At 34.6% G+C, this 21,625-nt stretch overlaps 1 protein-coding gene across 2 annotated transcripts; it reads right to left on the reverse strand.

The window, feature by feature from the left end:
* Positions 1-945: 945 nt before the first annotated feature.
* Positions 946-20,605, reverse strand: LOC134533048 (transcription cofactor vestigial-like protein 4). 2 transcript variants are annotated; one of them, XM_063370222.1, is made up of 6 exons: positions 20,443-20,605; positions 14,107-14,200; positions 12,104-12,206; positions 11,576-11,754; positions 10,407-10,544; positions 946-9,768 (listed from the first exon to the last, which is right to left on the reverse strand). In XM_063370222.1, exons 2-6 carry the CDS (start codon positions 14,183-14,185, stop codon positions 9,605-9,607), a joined length of 663 nt encoding a protein of 220 aa, XP_063226292.1. In that variant the 5' UTR covers positions 14,186-14,200; positions 20,443-20,605; the 3' UTR covers positions 946-9,604. The 2 variants fall into 2 exon arrangements, with proteins under 2 accessions (XP_063226292.1, XP_063226293.1); XM_063370223.1 differs by lacking the exons at positions 14,107-14,200; positions 20,443-20,605 and adding an exon at positions 13,621-14,097.
* Positions 20,606-21,625: the final 1,020 nt, after the last annotated feature.

The raw sequence follows: 21,625 nt of genomic DNA on the forward strand, positions 1-21,625 counted from the left end.
ATTCACTCGTGCAACCTAGACCACATCTAAAGTGCATCACAATAAGATCCTGCTCAAGCACACGATAGGCTAGGGACATAGACAGCACCGTGTAGTGACCTGCAGTTACAATTAGATCTAGTGTTTACAAAAGACTTATTTAATTCCCAAATCAGTGTCTCCTGAGTGGCCATAACAGCTCAGGGAGTCTGTACTGAAAGCGAGTTACTGCCTCCGGCAACGTGGCAACACCCACCCTCTGAGAGAGACTCGCATACCAGCGCACGGTAATTTGTTAGTGATGCTCTGGGCTAGCTCGTTCAACAAATCATTCCGGGAGGCAGCTGTACCGACATCAATATCTTTACAGCACACAGAATTTCAAGTAGGGATAGAATCACTTTGTCTGCTGTTTTGCTTTCTAATTATATTTGTTGATGGGAATGATTTTTTTAATATTTAAAAGTGAATATAACACCCCATTTTGCATTTGCCACGGCTGTAAGCTACTTGACATGTTTAAATAAAAGTATTATTAGCTGACCTTTTCAAGCATTTTAGCAAGGAATGAGGGTGGCCGGACCAAGATTCAAACCCACTTCCCCTGGAATCTGGTAAAATATCCACCTCCCTCAGTAGATGTCATGAATAATAAGAACCAACTGTTAAGAGATAGCTCAAATATACTTTCTTCAGTGTCTGTGGTTTTACAAATACAGTCTAAACAAGACTCATTTTAAGTTTTTTTTTTTTTAAATTAACATGCTTCAAGAATTCAAAGTTGGTAAAAAGTTCTGTGATCTTTACAGTTTACTGTATTCTACACACAGGACAGTAACCAGTGTCACACAGAACAAATTACTCATGTTGTCGTATTGAACATACTTTACCTTTTCTACTCTCTATTAGAATAATAGCTGAGGGGAAAAAAAAATTTCACAGCCAATTATTAAAATAAACAAAAAATGCAGATACACATGTTTTATTTCTCTACATTAATGCATGTAGGGCATTATTTATGTATGCACTAAAATGTCTCCACTGTAGGATCACACTCACTCTACCCCAACACAGACACTTTTTTACATCGGAAACCACAATGTACGAGATTACATAGTTTAACTAATATTAGTTATATCTTTTAATGCATGGCTCTTAAAACTTGGGAAAAGCTTATTTGCAAAATTTACGCAACATTTTCCTCATACGGTAACTTATTTTAACATTGAAACACACATTTTTATTGCTATCAAGACTTGCTGATTCATGTATAATTTTATTAATACTGTTAAAATAGTTTATGCTTGAAATCTAAAATCTTATACATACACAAAAAGTTTACAACTTATGGACATCAACTCACTAAAAATAAATTCACTTGAATACAGAGAAATATATTTTTGTTTCCATCTACAATATAAGCCCCCAAAACTACAATAGTTATGTACATAAGCAGTTTCTGTCCAGACTGAGAGCAATAAAAATGAAGTCCTAAATGTACATACTACAAATCACCACATCCACAAAACATTTATTCATAGATAATAACAAGAAGAAAGTCAATAAACAGTATTGTATAGGGACAACAATGTGTCAATATAAAATGTGTAAATGAGGTGAATATAACTGAAATGAATGAACACTTTTCCACAGACATTCTTAAGTAGATATAGTATAGCTTACTGCATACTGTGCATAACATGTCATTTCTAATTGACGTAGTATATGTGGCATAGCTCCTAGAATTCTTAAAGTTAGGTTATTTTAGTAACATACAGTATACAAGGTTTTAATGAAATAAAAAAATGTACCGGTTCAATGAATACAGTGAAATATAATAGAATATTTTCATTTGAATACTTTCTTCAGAGTTGAAGTTAAATTAGTAAATTACACAATATACAGTCACAATAGGTAGGTCACACCTTATTCTTGATATTAAAAACTGGAGTAAAAACTCTGAACAAAAATCTTAAAGCTATGAGCAGTCAAGGTTTTAATATAAAACTCATTTAATTTTGCAATTACTGAAGTTATTATAAAGTTAAATCTCATCACTCATAAATGTTAATAAGAAATGCCTATAGCCACTTGGTACACTGGTCAAAACTACTGGCTGATGGGCCAAAAGGTCCCGGGTTTTGATTTTTGGCTGGGATGTCAAGGTTGTTGCGAGACGTTACTACCTCCTCTCCCTTCCCCTTGTATGTCTGTCATTTAAGGAAGGTTACCCATTCAGAAACTATACATGAATAAAAGCTGTCAACAAAGTGACAAAGCATGAAATGTATTATGAAATCTGAGCTACCTAATAAATGATAAAGTAAACAATTTTTGTCATTCAATGTAAGCAAATAATAATATTTAATGGTTTTTTATTACTTTCAAAGCACTTTTTTTAATTATTGTTAAACGTTGCTTGGTCATTTTACAAAATTGAGAAACATACATCGCAACCAGTAGCACTAACAAATGTGCATGTCAAGCTAACTTCGCTTAAAGCAGCAGTGAACAGTTACCTTCAGCATTGTGTGATCCTTGTACAGAAGGACAGTTAGAAAATTATTTAAAATACATGGAAACTAGCGGTCTAACTTTTCCCTCCCTATAGCTCACTTTAGAAACTGACAGGAGGAAAAACAAACTGCACATCAGTAACCAAGGACATCTTGTGCTATGATTGAAAAAGGAACCTCAAAAAATTTTACTAAACTATGTTGCATTTGTCTTCATTTCTAAGAGTCATCCAGGAAATGGATGCAAAATGGAGGAAAAGCACTTGGTACTGTGGTATAGTAAGTCCTATAAGTCATTTTCACAAAGCAAATAAACTACTAGTACAGAGTAGACACTCGATGCCATTGAATCATCACATATTTTTGTAGTCGCTAACAAAATCACAAACTTGTTCGTCATTCTTTTAAACTATTATTAACAAATTTAAGTCACTAAATTGTGATTTTTATCAATAACTACGAGGGCTATTTGTAAAGTAAGCTCCATTTGGTCATTAAAAATAAAAATCTAATGAGAAAAAGTTTTTATTGACAGTTTTAGTTTACTACATACCTACTTCACATTTTCACATGATCGCCACTAATTTCCAAGCACCAATTCTATATCCCCTCTGCATAGAAGTTCGCAGCCTGGGGATGGAACGACACCTTGGCCAATGGAATCATAGACTTCGAAAATGCAATGCGTGTAGCCTAAGTAATCATTTCCACGAAACATTTAAGCAATCTTATGTACTGGAGTAGAAAAATGATGGCTGCCTTTTTTTTGGGATGAAAACAATGTCATTTTGGTTGATTTGGCGAAACGTCTATCAACAATTACTGGTTTAATTCCCAGACGAACTTCTAAGCAGAGGGGTTAACGAAATTGATGCAGCATTGCAAAAAGTGCTTAGAACTGAATGGTGAATATGTGAAAATGTAAAAAAACTTTATCACACAAGTTAATTTTTTTAATGACCAAATGGAGTTTACTTTACGAATAGCCCTAGTAATATGCCTGAAAGTTAGCCTTCTATGTAAGTATGGAAAACAAATCTGTATGGGAAAACTATGGAATTTTATATTGGGCTGCAAAGTAGCAGCTACCACCATATTATTATTATTATTAAAAAAAAAAAAAAAGTCTTTTGAACACTTTATTTAGCTACTATCATGATGGGAGACTTGACAAAAAGCATTTCAATGTTGTTCGATCATTGCATATCAAATACATGTGTATGTCATCAAAATTCTAAAAATTAAATAGGATTATTTGCAGCAAGCATGCCTGTCACTGTCACCAAGCCATGTTGTCTTTAATCCGCCAATATTCAGCAAGTGTAAATCATGACAGAAAAAATTAATATATTATTAAATTCCCGTTCTTTTAAAGCAATATCAATTTGAAGTAATATCTATTTAAAGCTGAAAATAAGCACCCTAGTATATTATAAGTTACACTGCCTCTTTTTCAGCTCTTATTTCCAGTATTTTACTCTGGAAAGCATGATAAATAATCATAGAGCTTCAAAAGTACCCTTTCCCTGACGGACAGAGGGCGTGCACAAGCTTTGCTACACACTCAAGAGAACCAAGGAAAATTAATGCAGTATTTTAATAGTTAATTTACTTATTTATTATGTCAGTTCATTCCTCAATTCAACTTGCCGAACATACAAAATACAATTTAAATCACAGAGACATTTTTGCTTAGATAATAAAAACAACAGCCATTTGATGAGATAACTTATATTAATGAATTCTTCTTTCTTTAAATATTTATTTTGTCCAACTTGTCATGAATATTCATTTTATGATTCAATTTGCAAATTAAGATGCAAATAACTTTATTTTTTTACTACTGGGAAATAAACAGTGTATTTAACATTGTTTTCTACTATAATAGTTAATAGGGTGTAAAGAAAGTCTTCGTAATTATCATAACTTGCAAAACTTTTTATAACTATGATATTACACTAAGTGGATATCTTTGTGGCAAAACAACAAATGCAAGGGAGGTATTGAGTTACAATTTTAAATAAAGCCCTTAAAAAAAGTTATAATGAAAAAAAAAATCAATATGGCATGTGAGACCGAGCTAAACTCTGAGGCTCCACTTTACTGTAACAACTCCGAAGAAAACTTCATAACAAAAAATTTTTAATGCAATTTTACTTGGCACAGTTTATGTTGTTGCATCACGACAAAAATAAGATTACGAGATGTGCATAGTTGTTTCCTGAGACAAAACTGCCTCAAATCCACTGAAGCAAATAATAAAATAGGTGAGAGAATAAAACTTGTGTGCAAAAAAAAATATTAATGGTGATAAAATAAGAATTACACAAAAAAAATATTATTAAAGGTAAAAAATTACAGCTACATCCCTCTAAACTTACACAAACCTGCATGTCTATAATATTGCAGAAACAACATAACTATTTACAGTAATGAAAATTTAAAGTAAATAAAAGCAACAGGACTTTGAGATACAGAGTAAGAAATTCCACTGAATCAAGCATGAAAATCCATCACACTAAACAACTAATTCAAATTTTATTTTATTCCCTAACATAATCAAATGTGTGCACAAATTTAGCGCAAAACTGGTCCAGCAAACTTACAGATGTTAAAAAACCAACTTGTTAGATGTCAGAGCTAAATTGATATTTTATGTTTTTGCTGTCACAGCTTTATTTTATGAACACAGAACTATCACTATGTAATTAATTATTCTACAGTCAAAATTAGAGCCAAAACTTTTTTCTGTAAGAATTAAAATATGAAGTATTAATATTGGTAACAAAAACAAAATTAGGTCATGGTTCACACCCACCTTCTGGTACAAGAAAATTTCAATTTACTACAAATGGTTATAAGTTCATCATAAATTAGCAAATCCAGTTGACACAAGACTTTCCAAACAAGATTACATGATGTACCATTATATTACACTATGTACGTACATATCCACTGAAAATATTTGTGACAGAATCACAAACACAAGAGCGGTATAATGACAAATTTTCAGAACCAACACTTTCACTTGACTACAGCTTCCACTTAAGTGTCGCTGATAGAGACATATCATGTGGAAATCTTGGAGAGAAAAAAAAAAAACTTTTTTTAAGAATGAGCTTACTAATAATTGCAATAAGCAAAGACGCTTCTTTAGCTCGTTAAATAGCTCAATAAAGATTATCAGTGCTATACATAATATTCTCACATAGATGCAAGGTTGTGCGACAATTACTTTCATCAATTACCGAGGAACATGAAGACAAACAAATGATCAAGGTAATCACTACCCTAACAACCAAACTTAGTCACAGCCACTGGACAGTGATCTACCAACTCTAGTCTCCTAATCCTCGTTCCTGTCGGAAAAATGAAACACTACACACAGCTGAACCGTGTAAACTTGGCAGTCCTAGAAGCACGTGTTGATTCAGTGGGCACTGACACAGCTGACACACTGTAGAATATTTATGACGTACTGTATAGTCTGTCTCATGCTTAGATTGCAGTACAGAGCCCACTCTTGGGAGATTAATGCTACCCAGTTTGTTAATGTTAATATACTCATTTTGAATATAGTCAGTAATTATATAAAGTTTTAACTTTTTTTTTCTTTCAATTTTACTATATGTCGATTTTATTAAGAACATAAAATACCGTCTTTTGACAGTATTATTACAATCATATACATACATTCTGAAAAGAAAAATATAACTTTTAAGCAACAATCATTATTTCACAGGAGAAACTATTTGCAGCTGTCATTCACTCTTAAAACCAAGCAAAAATTTTTAAAAAAGGATGAAACCAAGATGGCATCCTTCTCTTGAAAGTACAAATTGAATACTATCTAATGATTCTCTTTATGAAATATGACAACAAAAAAAATGTATTACCAAAATTCTTATTCCAAATTTTTCCTCTTAAAAAAGTTTTCTTTTGTAAATTTGTATAATTTGTTTATTATATTACTAAATTGTACTTAAAACGTTTTTGCTCTTTGGGTATATCTGGCAACAAAGAACACTGAAACAGTCGTAACAGCAGCTATTGTGCATTAGAAAGAGAGAATAAATGCCAATTAGATTACACACTGCAATCTAAGGATGATACATGCTATAGAAATATTCGCATGATACACTCGCTACGTCTACACCATGCCAAGTTTAAACCTTCAGAACACATACCTTCGGAACATTCAGAACAGGCAGGAACAACAAAAGATACAACTGCCACCGGGCAACGGTGAGCACACATACAGTACAGCCGTTACCTTCTAGCGAGGTACACCAGAAGTAGAAGCCTTTCTTCTTCAGCAACCAGTAACATTCATATTACAACAACACAACTACTGGCTTACTATTACGACTCATACCCTACTGCTCTACTCATGAACACACAGCTGCCACAAGCTTGACTCAGCACACCTGTGCGAATATCAGCTTTTTAAGTTCAAACTTAAGTTTGAATACAAATATAAAAATATTCTCAAAATATAAAAATCAAATTCAAACAAGGTGGGAAAAGTTTTAATGTTAGTTTTCAAGTCATATTTAACTGTACCTATACAAGGTAATTAATTAATGGTTATAAAAAACACAAGTATAAAAGATTAATGCTTTCAAATTTTTAAGGATTTTTTTTTCTTTTCAAATGTTGAAAACTGCTTATTGTTTGCTTGCTTATTTTTCAATATAACCAAAAAATCCCTAATTAAAGATTTTCACCCAGTCTGAACTTTAGAAGTTCTGCCATTCACTATGCTCATGTTGAAATAGATGCTGTTAGTCATATAAAACCTAATAATATACTCAAAGTGGGATTTACCATTTATATGGTAAAACAATGAAATTACTTTTACCCTTGTTTTGATCTTTACATGAGGTGATATGAAACAGCTTCACAATACTGATTACACAAACAATTATTTATTTCAAAGTGTATTTGACATCTAATCAAATAGTATACAAATAATAAATTATATGATACATGTTCGGAATTTTGAATACAAGCAAAGGCCTAGATGAGGCAAACAGTTCTCTTGAGTCTACTGATTTCCAAAGGAAATACTTGTACTTCATTCATCAATATAAAAACCTTAGTTGTGGCTCGTACTTAAGTATACATATGTGTCCATTAGGCTAGAGTGAACGTTAATTTTTCACAGATTCAAAACATAGCAAATAATAACTTTAGGCCAAAATAAAACAAAATGTTTATATTACTTACTTTTTAATTTAGTATTTTAGTACATTATTTGCAGTGTTTTAGATGTATAAAAAGCATTGTCAATAAGAAAATGTCATGGAAACGTTTGCTACTTATTATCACTAGCCTATAAAATATATTTGCTAAGACAAAATAGACAGATTTGTTGTAAGTTAAAATAATTAGGGGTGTGTGAATATTTGTACAGACGAATAGTTGCAAATGGCAATTAATAAACTATTCACATTTGCAGGCGGAACATAAAAAAGTTTAATTGTGAACATCTGTCTTCATTACATCAACACAAACAGTAGGTCGATGGTATAAAATAAACACAACACCATTTCCAAATGAAACAGGAATACGAACATGTACCATAATTTTTATGGACATTTGCTATCATTTGTAAAACGTTAAAATAAATATTCCAAACATTTTATTCAATTATAACCTTATCTGTAATTGTTTTGATTATCCCAGCTAATCACTGAGTTTAACTGCTGTTTCAACTTTAACCAAACGGAACAACAACAATATTCTTCTATCTTTCATGTTGTCTTTGTGGTCTTAATGATGAAAATTTGGGAGTGATTTGCAACCACATAAAACACTGAACAGGTTTATTTCAGTATTTTCGGGGATCACAGAAAAAAAATTCTATGAAAAACCGCCACAGTACATACATTATTTGTATAGTCAGCCGTTGTCTTTGGGCACTGGATAGGCCTTACCTTGGACATTCATTAAAAATGTAAAAACAGATTTATATTTCTCACATAAAGTTAATCGTGGTTTACTGATATAAATGGGTATCATTGTTTAATACATTACAATCCAAATACAAACATAAAAAAAATAATAGTGGAATCTGATACTTCTTTTACTAGCAACAAGCAAATGGCAGAATGTAAAACATGCAACAATGTTCTGAAAACTCACAAGTAACCTGTAATTATATTACACAATTTTTTAAACATGTTTTTGAAACTAAAACTTAACTGAAATGTTAATATTTAATTTATTTCAATTTAAAATTAACATGAACTAAATCCAATCACAATTTTGTTACTACTGAGTACCAGTAAGGTATGTATGATGCAAAATTTGCCATATACGTTCGACTTCAAAATGATTCACATTCAATTCAAAAACTTTAATATTTGATTTGAAAATATTCGACCAGCAAAATCTACTATTCGCACACCCTAAAAATAAAACAATATTGTAATATAATATAAGAACATACCACTTCCAAAATGCACAGCTTGAAGCTTCTTATTGGTGGCTCCAACCAAAGTGCTTGAATGTTAAAAAAAAAAATGTGTATTCATCAACAAATTTGGTAAAAAAAAGTGAGCTATTGACTTTATTACTTCATGAAAATTACATCCCTAAAAAGTGAGAAAGATGCAAAGTAAGCTAAACAATCTTTGGGACAGCCACTGTTCAGGCCACACAACTTAGCCACGAAGCCTCCAAAGGACGGGACCTACCTCACATCCACAAGAGCACCACGATTTAAGTGTGCACAGCAACCAAGAAACAAATGGCAAAGAGATCAGAATTAAGGAGCAAATCTGTAAACTAGGACCAGAAAAAAAAAAAGTGGAGGTGTTCCATGTCGCTAAAATACTGCAAAAAACATTTTCATGATTTAATTAACAATTTTCAGTTTCCAGCTGGCAAGCAGTGTTTCCACGCGTAGTCACACAGCAGTGATGACCATGAGCGGCAGAAGGGGCAGAGCTTAACAATCTCGACAGTTCCTCCAAGGGGACGGGCCACACGCCACCGAGCCTCGGGCAGCAACAGTCTACTGGACGCTACGGGGAGGCAGAGGGATGGGGTCCGCAGCCATGCAAGCAGGTACGACAGAGACAGAGAGAGAGAGGGCGGGCGATCTACGTGGAGAGCACGCCCGCCCGCTGGGTGCGCAGGGGCGCCGGGGGGGCGGGGTTTGCCGCGGTGGCCCCCCCGGGGGCCGAGGTCCTCGCCTCTTCGTCCCCCTCCTTGCTCTGCAGCTGCCGCCACGTGTCGCCTAGCGCCTTCGCAAAGTGGTCATCCACTGCAACACACCCGGCCAGTCCGGTGACGCTAACCTGCACGCCTGAATGCTGCACCTGTGCTCATTTGCAAAACAACCCTTCAAAAATGTCCCCCACCCAGCTGAACAGAAGCCACAAAGTTTATTCTAAAAAATCACTCAATAGCTGATAAACAAAAATTTAAAGATTTATATTAAGAGCCCCACTTAGTAAGGGACATATCTGTGTTAGTGAGAGGGGATAAGTGAAACGCTCATTGTTGCTTCTAATGCGGTATCGCCTCTAAGCAAAAGGCACTTGAAAAAATAAACAAATTGCAGAACTCCAGTAAATTCTACAGAATGTATACATTTTAAAGTACTGTTTTATATTCAGCAACAGATTATATAATTTAACAGACTGCAACATTATTTATATTGATTGTCAAACAATATGCTAAATTACAAAAAATACTGTTTTAATTATATTAATAGCAACGAATTGAAAGTTTAAAACCGTGTTTAGCTATACTTTTTTGCTGCCCATCTCTAGATGACTTAGTATCTGTCATAATTAAACATAAATGACAATTATCAATGATTACTGACTGATAAAAGTTTCAACGTCCAACAGAGACTGAACGCAACAGAGCCGAAGAGAAACCACACACTGGCCTCACCTGAGAGTCCTATGAGAGCCACGCTATCTTGATTATTGTTGTCGTGGTCTGCCGGTGATAGCTCGTTGGAGAAGATGCCGACATAATCCTTGCCCAGAGAGCGGCGGAAATGTTCGTCAATGACAGGGTCACACATGCCTGAAAGATACGGTCCAGCATTAGACTAATACCGTGTTTTCTCGCATAATCGTCGCACATTTTACTCTAAAATAAAGTTTTAAAAGTAGGGGTGCGACGATTATGCAAAAAAAAATTTTTTTGTTAGGTAAAGTTATTCATAAAAACAAAACCTATTCATGGAAAGTATGTTTATTTAAAAACAGGTAGAGTATACAAAAGCACACAAAACAACCTATTTCAATAATTCATTAAACAAAAACCTTTCTTCAACTTTAAATAGAAAAACCAAAACTCTAACACGAACGCAAGCTGGCGACCAAGGACTTGGAATCCACCCAGAAGGATCTGAACACCAGCAACTCAATTGGTGCTGGATTACTAGGGACAAGATTATATGGTGAATTGCAATAAAACCAAAAAAAAACCTAAAATCATGTCAATACACCATATAACCCGGAAATGTAAGTTAATACACTATTTAGCACAGAAATGCAACAAAAATAATGAAAATAATTAACACATTTAATCAAAACTCAATTCAAGACTACAAAAATATAATCATATTAAATTCATTGAAAGTAAATCATTTTGCATGGAATTAGTACCAAAATGTTTGTTCTAAAGAGACTGAAATTTTTTAAAACTGTAACTGTTATTATTAACTAATTTTTACATAACGACATTGGTACATTTTTAAAACAAATATACTTGCTGATTTATTTGTATTGTTCCCAGTACTTTGACATGCTTATTACAAATTATTATATGTATCATGCATCAATCAAAATGAGCCTTTTTTTTTGGTAAAGTAAGCATCAATGAACACGTGTCGTATTTGGTGAAACGAGTTTATCTTTTTAAATAACAGAGTTCATAAAAAAATAATAACGTAAATACAGAAATCTCCTGTTTTAAAAATGCAAATTGGCTTAATAAAAAAAAACCATAAAATCTTGTTCCTACCGATTACAAAATGTACTGATCCAAGGAATGCTAGATTAAAGACCTTTCACAGCAGCAACAGAACAGCAAGAGATTCAGCGCGGTACCTGACTGCATGTCCCGGCGGGAGTAGATGGTCTGGCGGTCCTCGCCGGAGGGAACGCAGGCAATGACGGAGGGCCGGTAGCTCGGGGCCAGCACCGACTCTGCATACGATGGCGGCGGGCCGAGACATCGCGCCCTCGTCGACATGTCCAGAGGCGTGGACAGCCCCTTGCACCGGCCGCTGCAACAGCCGCGACACCCGCCGGTGGTTTCCGTCAAGCACAACACTCCTGAGTACTAATGAGTGACAGTTACACATATACCACACGAGAACTAAGCCTTGTTCCCACGGCGCGTGGATCGCCGTACGGAGGCTTATCGTTCGCCCAACCACGAGCATGTGTTCTCGAATACACAAAAACTTAAGCCTTTTACCCTTGCATGCTAAAAACAGAGTTCACTTACGGGGGAAGAAATGTAAATATTCCAGTACTTCAGACGATCTATTAATTTCCTGGCAGCTGCTTGAAAACACCAACTCCCAACAGAGCAACAGTGACGCTGGTGATGCAACAAGCTGCTTCGCTCACCTGTCCGTGTTCTTGTTGCAGTCCCCCAGCTTGCTCCTGTACCTTCGCTCCTGTCGCCACCGTGCAGACGGCAGCTCCTTCCTGGACCGGGCCGGTGCGTCCCCTGCAAGGCACGGCTCACGCACAGTTGCACAGCAGTGACGTCGCACTTCCACTGCTACCACAGCCTACTGCATATCCTCCCCTCGCACAGCACACAACCAACGCCACGGGCCGTCACTTGTGGCCGCGCAAACACATGACGATTTGAAAATTAGTTACCACTGGAAACAAACATCTGATCCTGCGGTTAATGTAAACTTCTGAAAAAAAAAAAAAAAAAAACCTAAATGTGCAGATTCATTGGTAAGATATTCAAATGTTACAGTAAATACATGCGAAGAAGTTTCTCAAGGTTCTTAGAAATTTTGACTTATCAACAAGGAAAACTATTAAAAAGGTTAAATTGCATGTATTGATAGCTAAAGTGCTAAATTTTTTTTAACTTATTATGAAGAAACTTTTCTTTCTTAAGAGGGTTTTACTGTAATTACCTACTTTTTACAAATTGTTTTGATGTGAAGCTAAGTTTATTGATTTACCCAAAACAAAATAATGTGTACATTATGTGTACATGGAAAGTAAGGAAAACAGTTACGATGCAGATAAAAAAAAAAGATCAAAGTAGTCCCAACTCAATGACCAGAGGAAGGAGATTTTTTTTTTGTCAGAATGGTGAACATGTTTCAAGACCCAAGGTTATTTTGACAGAGTTTAAAAATTCCTTGTTGTAGGGTTTGGAGCCAACTCTTTAAGAGCCAGTGTGATTCCTGCACACATGACAGGAACGAGGGCGGACAGTGCAACGTGCAGTCAAAGAGCTGGATCGCTGCCAGCTCCATCTCTGCCAAATACCTCTTTGTAAAAAATTGAATGAAAGACAAAAGGAGAACTCTACTATCACCACTGCCAACATTCCTTCTTCGAATTGGAATGTGTTCCATTACACAACAAAGAAACATAACAGTGTTGCAACACAAATCTAGTTTCCACAATCATTTATATTTGAAAAACAATGCTGTGAATCAGGACAAAAGTATTTCAATTTTAAAATGTCTCATATTTAATGTTCTATAAACATGAGACTAGACGCTTGAACTTAAAAAGTAATTAACTTTAAACTAAAATATTTTAATACAAACCATTACCGGAATCTGTTGAAAAAATTTACTTCTTTATGGTAAAGATAAATATCACAATCCTTCATAACATTATATAAAAATTTTAAAAATTCTATACATAATAACATAAACACAATTCATGTCATATACAGAACAATATTTAATTGGTTTGCTTCTAAAATACAAAACAATTTTTATATGCAACACTGTTATTTTATTTATAATTCCTGATGTAATAAACAAATTATTTTAAAGAATACAACTATTTCACCATACTAAATAGTTCTGAGCATATGCTTCCCGAACTTAACATATTAAAATATTAGCCTAAACCATCGACACAAAACAATTACTCACCGTATGTACTAGTTAGGTATAATGAATACATACTTTCTTTCAGTTCTACTTTCGGTACTACAATTAGTCATGAAGTTCCATTTAATATTTACATTAAAATAGATACCTCAACTCCTCACATGTTATTTTTCTGTTTAAAGGCCACCAAGTCAAAGGGTGTCAATCTTTTTTAGCAGAGATAAGTAAAAAAGAATCAAGTTGCAAAAGACTCTTTGTAAAGAATGGTGCATGCACTTGAATCAGGGTGCAAATAAGTAATTTAAATCTAATAGGAACATGGGGTGATTCAAATTATGTTAATTAAGTCTGCACACAAGACTTCTGATAAGATATGTAACTTACTCATAACTCTGGACAATAGCTGCCAAGCACAATCCTTTCCTTTTTTTATTCACTCAGAGACAGTACTGTGGATAGTGAACAAGTAAGTTGAGATGCCCAAACCACATGCAGGAATGTCGGCACCATCATAACATATCAATTTACCGTAATCAGGAAGAGAATTATCCTGGACCATTGTGGCAGCCCGGGACAACACATCCAGGGGTGATTCTGAAGCCTCCATTTGCAGTTGGCAGCCCTGCAATACCAGAAAACAATCAACACTTGCAGGTACACAAAGTGGATGGGCTCTGACCACGAAGACAACCAGTGATTACACTTATCAACCACAGATGATTACATTATCTACTTGGATATTATCACCTAGGGCCGCTGGGTAAACTAGCACAAAGTCACCTTTCACAACTGATTGTGGAACAGTGAAGCCTGCTAAAATGCCACTAGCAGTGTTAACCTAACACATAGGACATACGTATCTGAAGAACACACATATATGTACCCAAAAATACAGCAAGCAAACCAAGTGGTTTATAAAGGGAGTGCATACATATTAAAAGCACAGCTAGCCATTAAAAATTGTGACTTCCTAAAATATGCAGGCATAAAAATATTTAAACAGCAACAAGAAAACATCAGATAGCCATTCACAGCTACTATTTAACCCCACAACTAAAACTTACAAAAAATTAAGGCAAGGTACTTAACACCAAAATGTCACCAAGTCAGTCAGTCCTAGTATCCATTAGGTAAAACAAAATAATGTTCACTTAGCTTTCTTTACATTCCTTACATACCTATTGAAAAATACAAATACTACACAGAAGATAAATTAGCTTTGAATAAGCATCTCTGAATATCCAGCTATAACGGTTCTAATATTAGCATAATTTTAATTACAGTACTTGTAATATGGGTGATGTCAGATCTATGACAGTTATGGGAGTTATTCCCCCTTCCTCATTGATTATGCAAGCTGCTTTGCTTGATGGCTAAGGAATTATACAGTACTTTAATTTGTGTTATCGCTCCTATAAAAAATTGTGGGTTTTTGCCTATGACCACAACAATCAGACATCTACAGAGTCAATGCAGTCCCCAAAAATATGCACACATTTAAAATCAAACAACCCAGAGAGGGGCGCAAAAAGGGGAGTGCAATAGTGTGGGGCACATGGGTGTCACCACTGAGGGGGGTGAAAAATGACAAAAATAAAACAAATTGGGAATACGACTTTTTTTTTCTAATTATATTATATTAAAATTTTTCCATAAATAACATTAACAGTTAACTATATAATGGTCTTCTTTACAATTCTTTGAGGTTTTTGTTAAATGCAAACTTTCTGGTTCTGTACCAAATCTGACTTAAGCCTTAATATTCTTGTAAACATTATGTGTTCAGCAGCATCATGGGAGAGAGATGTTTTAAACTGAAAATTAATCAAGAGTTATCTTAGGTTAACTATGAGTCCAGCTCAACAATCTCTAACTTGTAAATTTAAAACAAAGAAGCAAAAGGAATTGATTTTGAAGATGTTATTTCCCAATATACAGAGAATTAATTAAGGGGAAGAAAAAGTTTTTAAGTGATAACATGCTTACAATAAGTAAACAAAACAGAAAGTAACTCTTCAAACTATACGTGTCTTAATTCTATTTTTTTTTTAATAAATTAATTTTGGTGGAAAAAGGGGTGGGGGTGACAAAATAGTTTCCGCACATGGTACCACCTGACATTACTACACCACTGCCAAGAGGGCCTGTCTCTGCTTATGATTGCAACAATATCATCAAAGTTGACATTCACCTAAGTTACACATGGCAATGGGGACCTCCCTTCGACCAGGAACTAACTGTGATCCACAAACAAGTCAGTTTCCCCATCACTTCTAACTTGGAAACCATAAATTGATTTCCGTAAATACTATTCTGACAGGTCTTACAGATAATTTCTACCTTAAAATGCATATGGATTTCATAGCAAAAAAAGGTGTGGGTCAATACTTCCTAGGCAAGGATTGACTGATGACCACAGAGTTTGATAGACAACATCCTAGCTGACTTGGCTGCCATGGTGGTACTTTCACTTCACAAAACTACATCCTAGCTGACTTGGCAGCCATAGTGGTGTTCTCATTTCATAAGAAAACATCCTAGCTGACTTGGCTGCCATGGTGGTACTTTCACTTCACAAAACTACATCCTAGCTGACTTGGCTGCCATGGTGGTACTTTCACTTCACAAAACTACATCCTAGCTGACTTGGCAGCCATAGTGGTGTTCTCGTTTCATAAGAAAACATCCTAGCTGACTTGGCTGCCATGGTGGTACTTTCACTTCACAAAACTACATCCTAGCTGACTTGGCAGCCATAGTGGTGTTCTCATTTCATAAGAAAACATCCTAGCTGACTTGGCTGCCATGGTGGTACTTTCACTTCACAAAACTACATCCTAGCTGACTTGGCTGCCATGGTGGTATTTTCACTTCACAAAACTACATCCTAGCTGACTTGGCAGCCATAGTGGTGTTCTCGTTTCATAAGAAAACATCCTAGCTGACTTAGCAGCCATGGTGGTGTCCTTACTTCACAAAACTACATCCTAGCTGACTTGGCAGCCATGGTGTTGTAACTTCACATGAACAAATCCTAGCTGGCAGAAATTGTTTTGCCCTAACTTCACTGAAATCCTCTTGGCAGTCATGGTATTGCCCAAAATTTTCAAAACTTCATCCTAGCTGACTTGGCAGTTACCCCTTAGGTAGGCAATTTCTGTACATTTAAGACTATAAGAAACACATCTACCAGCAAGCATTATCTTATATTTTGCAATTCAACCCATGAACTCTTATGTCATTTAAAATTATGAGTGTGAATATTAAAGATAGTTATGTCTTTCAGGTCGAAGCCATGTGGTGTTTGAGTTAACCAACCACATGACACGAGTCCAACCAAAAAAACCAAGATTCATGTGACTAAATGTCTTAAGCAAATTAAATTTTTAAGTGTTATTTCCTACAAGTTTAGCTTTATATCTTCTACAATTTTTTTTAAAACTAACAACTGCTCTAATGCAAAAAAATAACATAGAAAAAGAGAGTTTTCATTAGATTCATTATCAGATGTTCATGAATACATAACAAAATTGCAACAATTTTTTTTTTAATTCAGCTATTCGATATAATTGATTAATTACCTAATTATTAAACATGCACAATAAGTATTGCACATGCAAGATCCATTTTAAAGTAAACTAAACTTCTCACTGTTAAACTCAGTTTCTACTTCTCAATGTAAGTAACAGTCCAAAATAAAAAATTTCCCAAAAATAACAATTTTATAGACCCACATGAATAAATAATGTTTTACTATATACATCACCAGGAATACCTAATCTCTTCAAAATACCTTGAATAATATATGGATATCTGTACTCACTAAGACATGTAAGATTTTGCACCATAAACAAATTGAAATATTAAGGTCACATTTCATACATGACCCCATCTGACATCACAGATAAAAGCTATCAAAACAAATGATAGCGTAAAAATAATGCTAGGCACATCTTAAGATTTCTGCAAAGCATCTTCTTCATTCCACAATACTCCTAATATCCTCAACTGTTTCTCTAACAGGCACTTTGGTTCACATCATCTTATGCACAGGATATTGTTTCGCTGTTTCAGCTAATACTTGTGCTACAACACAATACTTTTAAATTAATATCATATACTTTTAAGTAGGGCTACCTATTTTAATTATTTTAATTATATTTTATTTATTTTATTATTTATATTTATAATTTTTATTTATATATATTATTATTGATATTTACTTAGTTTATTAAAATATATTTAATTTTAATTAATGTTAAAATAATTTTAAAATATTAATCTTGTATCATAAATTTTTTAAAAGCAAAATGAAACATTTTTAATATTAAAGATTTAACATAGCAACAAAAAATCTATGAGTTTTTTTTCCAACGGGGGAAACTTCAAATAACTAAACTCCCTTGTGATAAAAGCCACAGCCTGAGAGTACAGGACAGCCCTATCCAGGGAGTGAGATATATATACCCCCACCAAATTCTGAATATCTATTCCCACAAACAAATGGAAAGAATATGAAAGCAAACAGCAGGCAATATGGTTCTACCAGCCCTCTCCCCACACCAACAATGAAATTATGTGAATGCTCCTGTTGCTCCCTCCTGCGTTTGCCCCTATGCAACCCCAACCCACCATTATTCAGACCCACTGACTACTGCAAATCTGCAACAATCCACTGCACTCTATACTGAACCTGTGAGCACAAACGGCACTACACCCTGAATGATGGGTGCATCTGCTCTCGCCAGCTCTGACCCAGTCTGGGTACCTCTGCTGTCACTCGCTGGCAAGCGGTATCACCCCTGAACTGCTGTGTGGAGTCCTCCAGTCACTATCCCAGCCGGCAAACTGGTCGATGGGCCCCTACTCCACATCTGTACACAGCCTTGCTCCGAAGCAACTTTGATTCTGCTCCATTACTATCACTTCAGTTACAAATCATCCTCCCTATCACCAAGCGGCCCACCTAACATACCACACGGTAAATATTTACAATCGCGGTAGATGCCAAAAAAAATGCTAAAAATCCGAAAATACTTTTATTCTATGCTCTTTCACTTCCTCTTTTCAAATCAACCGGCGGAGATAAGAAATTCCAAATACTTTAGGAGATATCGAATTTTTTAATTTCATCATATGTAGAGTCGCGGTAGATGCCAAAAAAAAATGTAAAAAATCCTAAAATACCTTTATCATATGCTCTTCAACTTCCTCTTTTCATTAAAAGCGGCGGAGATAAGAAATTCCAAATACTTTAGGAGATATCGAATTTTTTAATTTTGCAATACAAGACCTGTGGAACCATTCGAGCGGCGCCATTTTTGTTATTTTGCCGTGTGTTCGTGAATACGTGAATCGTGAATGCGTAATTAATAAAATGGTTGATTAGGTCAGGTCAGTTACATTATTAATACTTTCAAACTTAGCCGACATTAAAAATTATTTTGTGAATTAATTTTAATGGATGTTTAGTTTTAAAATATTTATAATGTAACTGACCTGACCAAACAAACCCGGACAGAGGGTGAACAGTAAACTAAAATGGTTGATTAGGTCAGGTCAGTTACATTATAAATACTTTAAAACTAAGGTGATATTAAAAATAATGTGAATTAATTTTAATTATTCTTTAGTTTTAAATTATTTATAATGTAACTGACCTTACCTAACAAACCCGTAACAAAGGATGTACAGTAACAACTCACGTAAATTTTTTTTGTTACTTATTACTTGCGCAACAATATCAAAATAACAAATAAGACTTTAAAATTAGAAACGTTAAAAACTCACGTAAGTTGGAGGCGGTAATTAAACACCGTTTTAAACAATAATTGAACTAAATAATCACGTATTAGTTCATTTGAATTCTGGCCTATCACGAACAATCACGTGACATCATTATCCAATAAAAAAATAGATACTCGTACGTAAACAAGAAACAATGGTGCACGCACGCCACAGGAATGCGCTGGTTTTGTGCTGAAATTTAAAAATTCTATATCTCCTAAAGTATTTGGAATTTCTAATCTCCGCCGCTTTTAATGAAAAGAGGAAGTTGAAGAGCATATAATAAAGGTATTTTCAGATGTTTAGCATTTTTTTTGGCATATACCGCGACTACATATGATGAAATTAAAAAATTCGATATCTCCTAAAGTATTTGGAATTTCTTACCTCCGCCGGTTGTTTTGAAAAGAGGAAGTGAAAGGGCACAGAATAAAAGTATTTTCAGATTTTTAGCATTTTTTTTGGCATCTACCGCGATTGTAAATATTTACCTACCACACTTCCCGGCGCCCCTCACATATTTACAGCAACCCAGGACATCTGTTCTGGGGTTTTATCAACCCTAGGAACCGAGTTCCTCCCTCTGGTATTTGTCAGTGTATACAGCACAGACTTACAGCTAAAATTAAAATACAAACTCTCTCGTAATAACATGTAATTTTAACTCAAAAATATAGCACAGTTGTGTTCTTATCAACATAGAAAAATAAGTGCAGTCCATGTATTAAACAATATATCTCTCTTACTCACAAAATACCACAATAACTGGAGTCAACTTGAATAAAACGCAATTGTTATTTAAAGTAGGTTACAAAGAGTTTGTTTTTAGGAGGCCCCTACAAAGTAATTCCTCACATAATTGCTTGGGACAAAAATATTTAATGTAGGTAGAATTTACCATAAAATACTTAAAATAACTAAATACATAATTCACAACGTAAATGGAAAAGAATTAAATAAATATATATAAATAAAGCAATATTATAAATAATTGTCAAGATTCTGTCTTGACATACCTAATAAACTTTCCCGGGAAAAATTTAACCAGCACAACGTAAATATGAATGAGATACTTACGAGAACGCCGCAAGCAATATTCTTTATGAGGTCACTTTTCTCATTCGCACTTCTCCTCACTTTTGGTAATTACTCTTGCCTTTCTCCCTCATAAACAACACGCATTCTTCTGTCACACCACTCACATCGGCATTTTGGAATGCGAGGAATGAATGGAATGGAGCCAGCAACCTTGCTGCCATCTGTGGACAACTATGGCAACTCTACGTGATCTGGGTTCAACATTGTTAAATTAAATTAGAAAAGAAAACAATGGGAAATTAAAAGGGAATGAGTTTATAATAAGTTCGATCTACCTCCAAATAAAACTTTAAATTAAATAACTTAATTAAAATACAATTTCAGTACTGCGTTGGGAAAATAAAGCGAATCTTTCTTTATGTGAACGTGGTTTTAATGGCCGTGGACGTATTGTATTGTAATGTATTTGTGGACAGACGATTATTTTGTGGTGTATTTTAAGTACTTTCAGAATTTCATTTCATTAGTTATGTCGCCATTGTGTTTCACAAATTTTAAAGTTTTTTTTTTCATTATGACACACATAAATATTTTATTTAATAAAAATAAATGACACGTCTAAATGTTCTATTTTTACTAGAAATAGATATATAATACCGATTTTTTTGGGAAGATATGCACAAATAAATTATGAAACTAATTACTTGCCTACGCAGGGCAATGACGCACATCCCTCTACGCGTCTACCACAACCCCTGGCTGAGATAGACTAATCCCAAGAGCAGGGGATGTTACCCTTATTTGTCTGTATACACAGACTAATAAGCTTGATACCATGTGGGAGGGGATTGTGTAGAGTTAAATTTTTTAATAGAAAATGTAGTTTTATTTTTCATTTAATTTCATCTTAAAACCTGCAATTGGTCTTCCATCTGGTGGCAAGGAGACACACTTCCCAACTCCCCACATTCACTCACAACTAAGTTAACTCCTTAGTTCCCTCATCCCTCTCACTCCCAATATCTTATTCCACTCTTACTTTGTCCTCACCAGAAACTAATGCTTCTCTTCCTCTTTCAGTTCTCCATAGGTACCCATGAATCTTCCACTCATGGTCTCTTCCTCTGTTTTACATGTTTCTATTGCCCTGTGAAATGTTCATTCATGGAAACAAGGTACTGTTGTAAAATTTACACGATCTTAATAAATGTGAGATAATTGC

Source organism: Bacillus rossius, chromosome 6, assembly GCF_032445375.1.
Source record: "Bacillus rossius redtenbacheri isolate Brsri chromosome 6, Brsri_v3, whole genome shotgun sequence".
NCBI classification, from domain to species: Eukaryota; Metazoa; Arthropoda; class Insecta; order Phasmatodea; family Bacillidae; genus Bacillus; species Bacillus rossius.